Here is a 6,904-nt window from a genome sequence, read left to right as displayed (position 1 = left end):
GGCCGCCCCAAGCACCTGCTTGGCAAGCTGGTGCCTGGAGCCGGCCCTGCTAAGGATTTTGTCATGTCATCAAATTAGGTAGACTGAGACAGAGAGCGAGGCAAGACATTTTGTTCAACAGCACTTTTAATCTGTGATTGTTTTCCATTTAGCACACCAATAAAATTTCATTTAAATTCTTTTTTAAAGGTTATGTAGGTGACTGTTTTTATAAAGGGCTAAAATGCACAATTTAATACTTATTAGAATTTGTTTGTTCTGCTGGATGAGGCTGAAGTTTAGCCTGAAAGTACATAAATATTTAATTATGGCCAGTAGTCACTGTGGATAAAATTTTAAACAGAACTTCATGTTGAATTCAATAGGGAGTTCATCCTAAAAATCTATGACATATGACTCTCTGAAAATACGAGTGCAAGTAATTTAGATGTTCCTGTTTAAACCAGAACTGAACTGCTTAATATCAGTGAGGATAAAGTAAGGCTATTTGAATAAAATTGATTAGAGAAATGAAAGACTGATATTAAATCTAAAGTAGACTCATCAAGCAACTAGTTCAAAATTCATAGATGGTTCTCAAGTAGCTTATCACTTAGGAAAAAAGTAAGTGTTCTTTGCACACTGTTCAAATTAAAGCTAATTTTACTACCATTTGTATTGAATGAACAGACAACTCAGATACCATAGCTTACCCAAATAGTCCCATTGATGTTAAAGGGACTATTTCTATGAGTAGGGGCTGCTTGCATGAGCAAAGGTTTACAAGATTGGGCCCTTAGCTTTTTATGCATTTCAAACACATGACATAGATGATGTCTCATTAACTCCCAACTTAACTGTAGCAGAGCTTTGTATTTATTTTTAATTAATTAACTATGTTAGTCCTTAAATCATTTCATTTCAGGTGCTGACCCAACAGGTAGAAAAGATGACTATGGAAGCTAATCAGAAACGCAAAATTCTTGACAATGAGCTTACAGAAACCATAAGTGCTCAGGTTTGTGTATGAAGCAGATGAAGATTATTTTCCGTATCTGAAGTACTTCTTAAAATTAGAAACCATTGCTAATTGGGCTTCACTTCTTTACAGATAGAGCTGGATAAGGCAGCTGAAGATTTTCGCAGGGTTCACCATGAAAGGCAAGAGCTCATCAGACAGTGGGAAAGTACAATAGAGCAGATGCAGAAAAGAGATCAAGAAATAGATCACTGTGCTTTGGTAAACCATGTATTCAGAGTTTGCTTTACATAAATAGTGGGCCTAACCTTGCACCAATAATGAGACCTGTGCTATTGTCTCAAATAGAAGAACATTAAAAACATAATGGGCCTTATCATATTCCTTTCTGCATTGCTCCTCTTTCCATTTCACTCAGCTGTTTCAAACTTAAGATATATTACAGAAGATTACCTACACAGTTGCATTGCATCGCATCATTTTGATAAATATTCTTAGTTTTAAAGGGGTGTCTGTTAAGTTAAGTAAAGTCCCTCTCAACTTAAGTGATACTCTTCTGCACTACCATACAGGAGTCTCAGGTTTAATTTTCAGTTCCAGTCTCACGTTCCTTCTTCCATCAGGAGCTGGAGTGCCTTGCAACTTCTGATAATGATCCCTCTGTCTTGTCTTAACAGCACTAAGAGCAGGTAGACTCCTACCCATTCCTCTTAGAAAAGGATAGTGGGCTGCAAAGGGGGTGTGAGGTGTTTGCAGGTCTGGGGCATGATTCAAAGGGAAAATAGGGGAATTAATTTTTTAGATTTCTGACAGATAAGATTTCTGCCCTCATGTGCATATGTGGCCTCTATAAAGGTCAGTTGGAGTTAGTGCTTATCTAAGGTCAGAATTTAGCCCTAAGTACTTGCTACAAACATGAATCAACAGTAGCATTTTTTACAAAGCCTTTCAAAGTGTTGTTTTGATTACATTTTACAAGTTAATGCTTGCTTCTATTTGTCACCTTTCTCGGTGTCTTAGAGCCTCAAGGTTTATGTTTCTGTGCTAGAAAAAAAAAGTTATAATGGAAGGGGGTTAAATAATGCACATTCTGCTTTGTTTTATATGTATAGAATTTGAAGTGTGTTCAGAAATAAACATGGGTATCAAAGTGCAATTTTTATAAAGTTTCAGAAGCCTCATATGATAGTTTCAGATTTTGGAAAAAGTGTCATATGTCTCAAAGAAGACTCTGCACTAAATCTTAGCTTTCGCTAGTATGAAATTGCCTTGAAAAACGGGAATTTCAGCTTTGCATGTTGTTCATATTTGGGTTAGGGAGCTCTGTGGGAAAAAGTATTTTGAATTTGTTCTTATTATATTAACAGTAAACAATATAATAAAGAGAGAAAAAAATCAGAAGGAATCATTTAGAATGTGAGTTAATGTAGAAACTTAGCTGGAATAACTTGAGCTCTTTAGTACTGTAGGCCACATAATTGCTAGTGGCCAGATTCTGCTACCTTTTCTCACATACTCTGCAATTAGTCCTGTTGATTTATTTTTTGTGATTAAAATAAGCAGTTATGATTCTTAATATAGGGACCGAATCAGCTAAGAGAGATGGTGCCATTTTTTCGCCGTCACTTTTCAAAGAACAGGAAATTAATTGTTGTACACTATTGTGTCACCAATATCTAAGTTCTTGCTAAGCTTTTTTATTTATTCTTTAAGAATAACAAAATCCACCATTTCCTAAAATCTGCAGTGCTAAAACCCTCACACACACCTTGGTCATCATTTGTCATCGCTATTAATTATTACTATTATTGTAAACTCCTCTATGCCCTCTCCCCTGTTCCGGTCAATTCAAATGCTGTTTATGCCTATGGCCTCTTCCTTTCCTGTCACTCTGCGCGTGTCACTGTTCTATGTAAGTTTACAGTGCCATACTGATGATTTTTAATACTGAGAGAGATAACTGGAATAGAAGTTGCCTATCCAAAATATTTGCAGTATTTTATGTTGCTATATATGAGTTCAGTGACTCACATATCAAAGGTAATTATTTCATGGTGGTGCAATACCTAGGTTGCCACATACTATTCCATTAAAGTATATTTTGATTAGTTTCTTTTTACTATTAATGATTTTTAAGGTAAAGCAATAGCCAAAAACAAAGAGTAACAGTCTTACAGCAATGCTTGTTGCATTATTTAAAACACTTCAAATGTTTTTTTATTCTGCTAGTTATTAGCCCAGGTAAGACAGGAGATCCGAAAGAAAGAAGATGTGATTAAAGAGAAGATTCGCTTTTTGGCAAACGAGACCGGGAACAACGTGGAGTATGAAAAGAGAATTTCTGTTGCTGACCGGCAAGCTGCCAAACTCAGATTAGATTACCAAAACCAAGATGCTTATAGAGTTCAACTCCAGGATGAGGTAATAGCGACTAAATGCTTCAGGCAAACGTAAAAAATAAAAAACCCCTAACTTTTAATTAATGAAATGAATGTGACAACAAAAATGCAGAAACATATGGTGAACTCTCTTTCATTTTCTGGTACAACTGTTATGTGGTAACAAAATGTCTACAATTGCCAATGCAGTGCTGGGCATTGGCGTTTGAATCCTGAGCTTGGTCTTTGGCTGGTAATGCTGCAGAGGAGGAAGCATGTAGCCATTGAGAAAGGGAGGGCCTTGTATTACTGTGTTGCTTTCCAATGGCTGGCTGAATTGTTTCCCTTAAACAGTATCCAGTCTCTGACAGTGACTACTAGATGCTTCAGAGGAAGGTATAATAAGAACATAAGAATGGCCATACTGGGTCAGACCAAAAGTCCATCCAGCGCAGTATCCTGTCTGCTGACAGTGGCCAATGCCAGGTGCCCCAAAGGGAATGAACCTAACAGGTAATGATCAAGTGATCTCTCCCCTGCCATTCATCTCCACCCTCTGACAAACAGAGGTTCCTTACCCATCCTGGCTAACAGCCATTAATTGACTTAACCTCCATGAATTTATCCAGTTTTCTTTTAAACCCTGTTATAGTCCTAGCCTTCACAACCTCCTCAGGCAAGGAGTTCCACAGGTTGACTGTGCGCTGTGTGAAGAAGAACTTCCTTTTATTTGTTTTAAACCTGCTGCCCATTAATTTCATTTGATGGCCCCTAGTTCTTATATTATGGGAACAAGTAAATAACTTTTCCTTATTCACTTTCTCCACACCACTCATGATTTTATATACCTCTATCATATCCCCCCTTAGTCTCCTCTTTTCCAAACTGAAAAGTCCTAGCCTCTTTAATCTCTCCTCATATGGGACCCGTTCCAAACCCCTAATAATTTCAGTTGCCCTTCTCTGAACCTTTTCTAATGCCAGTATATCTTTTTTGAGATGAGGAGACCACATCTGTACGCAGTATTCAAGATGTGGGCGTACCATGGATTTATATAAGGGCAATAAGATATTCTCCGTCTTATTCTCTATCCCTTTTTTAATGATTCCTAACATCCTGTTTGCTTTTTTGACTGCCGCTGCACACTGCGTGGACGTCTTCAGAGAACTATCTGCGATGACTCCAAGATCTCTTTCCTGATTAGTTGTAGCTAAATTAGCCCCCATAATATTGTATGTATAGTTAGGGTTATTTTTTCCAATGTGCATTACTTTACATTTATCCACATTAAATTTCATTTGCCATTTTGTTGCCCAATCACTTAGTTTTTCCCCATCTTTACCACATACCATCATGCATCTAATTTTGTAGTACTGTAACATGGTGAAAAAAAAAATTCTTCACTTCTCCAGATGATCACCATCTTATGCTCTGAAGAATGCTCTGACAGCCCTAGTAATTTTGTCCTAATTAAAATAACTGTAGAGACTATTCATTTTCATAAAGCTACCCAATAAAGAGGCAATATGGGGTAGTGGGTTGGTTGGTACATCTGTAAAAATGGGAACAATACCTGCATCCCTCCTTCAAAGGTGTATTTTGAGGATTAAACTGCTAACGTTTATAAAGACGTTGGAATGTATAAAATGCTAAGTATTACTCTCTTGTTGAACTATTTACTTCAATTATATCTTGCTGCAAAAAGTTCCACAGATTAATTTTGTGTGGCATAAAAATATTTCCCTTTATACATCTTAAAACTTGTTTAATTTTTATGACGTGTCTATGTGTCCTCGTACCTCACAATCCTCCCTTAGCTTAACCAAAATAATGTTGTGCAATCAGCAAAGTTTGGGCCAGCACTGTTGTTGGATTCACACCATTGCCAGTGCCCATATGGAGCCTCATTGAAGTAATTGGGACTCCACATAAGCACCAGGGTTTGCTCACACAGATGCAGTTGCAGGATCTGGTCCCATTCTTTCTTCTTGATAATTAAATAATTAACATGTATAGGGTCAGATTCTCACCTGGTGTACATCAATCTGATTTCATGGGTTTTGCCAATTTACACAAATTGAGAATCTGGACCATTTTTTTTTCATTTAGAGAAAACACTTTAAAACTATCTAGAATAATCTTTGCATTGTAGAAATACAAATTTGTTAGCAACACTAGCAAATCTTTTGACATTTTTGATGGGGCACCGGTGGCGGATTGTTAATATTTATGTACTTACAGGAGAAAGTATTATCCAGTTTCTGGTGTTGGTAATGCTTAACAGTAAGTGAGATTTCTGAAAATTAATTGTTTATAAATGTACTAAAATGTTCTACACTACAAAATAGAGTAAGTGATCCCTTTTACTTATTTATTTATTTATTTATTTATTTATTAGCTGGATACTTTAAAAGCCACTGTGGACAGAACTGCTTCTGATTTAGAATCTCTGAGAACAGAAATGGCCAATCTGAAGAAAGAAATCCAGGAAAAACATGTCAGGTAAGAAAGATAAACTTTTAGAAAAAGTTTATAACATTCTGTAACAATCAGATCTTTGATCAAGTTATTCATACCTTAAATAATGTTGGATACTTAAGTAGTCAACTAGCAGGATATTTTGTGACACAGCTAGACTGTCCTTACTCTTTGGACAAAATAGCCTTGAAATACTCCCTGTGAGTCTCATCTCAGTGGAGTGGGGAAAAAATCTGTGTGGGCCCTGGTTGTCATCTTATTTTTTATTTAATTTTTGAAATTGTGATAACAGACAGTGTCCATAACAGTTGTCTGAGATGGACCTAAGTACTCTACACAGTTACATGCCTTTAGATGAATATAATGAATTGTTTTATTAGATTTACTTCTCAATCAACTGCTCTAAACATTTTTAGCAGTGTTTTTTGTGTACCCTTCATTTTAACCCATTGTGCCTTGTAACTTTGTTCAGGCTAAGCCATGTTAAAGACCAGAATGTGAATCTTTCAAATAAACTGAAGTTTGTGACTGAGAAGACATTGAGTTTAGAAGAAAAAGCTTTCAGGATGGAAGAAATACTAAAAGAAGAGGAGAAAATTGTTAAAGTAAAACCTTTTTGACAATATCTGCCACTGAGGATTAATATAGACTTTACAGGTTGTGTTTGCGACAAGCATTTATGTATGGATTAAAATGGAATTTATTTATTAATTAATGTGGCCTGCATCCATTCCCCCTCAAACATTAAAGTACGCAGGATTCAGTTGGATCAGTACTTGGATAGGAGATCCCTAGGGAAAGCCTTGGTGTTGTGCATAGTGGTATGTGGATTTGATAGGTGGCATTCTTCCCTCTGAATTGGTACTGAATCAAGGCATGGTATTGAGGGGGCACTGTCAAGTGGAACTGCCATCTTTCAGATGAGATGTAACCTAGATCTTGACCACTTGTGGTTATTAAAAATCCGATAGAATTTCTAGACAAAGGTCATTTAATCCCAGATTTGTGGCTAAATTTTAAGGAGTTATTACTAGAAATGGACAGAGAATATTAATTCCATTTCACAGAGGATTTTAAGATTTTGAAATCT

At 36.4% G+C, this 6,904-nt stretch overlaps 1 protein-coding gene across 1 annotated transcript in view; it reads left to right on the top strand.

Moving 5' to 3' along the window:
• The window catches only part of CCDC39 (coiled-coil domain containing 39), a 31,201-nt gene that overhangs the window by 5,947 nt on the left and 18,350 nt on the right, over positions 1-6,904 (top strand). The window contains exons 5-9 of the mRNA XM_024204004.2: positions 905-997; positions 1,091-1,219; positions 3,188-3,379; positions 5,735-5,838; positions 6,287-6,419. Of these exons, the coding sequence (XP_024059772.1) occupies positions 905-997; positions 1,091-1,219; positions 3,188-3,379; positions 5,735-5,838; positions 6,287-6,419 (651 nt within the window). The remainder of the gene's footprint in view (positions 1-904; positions 998-1,090; positions 1,220-3,187; positions 3,380-5,734; positions 5,839-6,286; positions 6,420-6,904) is intronic.

Source organism: Terrapene carolina, unplaced genomic scaffold, assembly GCF_002925995.2.
Source record: "Terrapene carolina triunguis isolate 2854851 unplaced genomic scaffold, T_m_triunguis-2.0 Scaffold88, whole genome shotgun sequence".
Taxonomy (NCBI): domain Eukaryota; kingdom Metazoa; phylum Chordata; order Testudines; family Emydidae; genus Terrapene; species Terrapene triunguis.
This window is presented reverse-complemented; position numbering and strand designations above follow the sequence as displayed.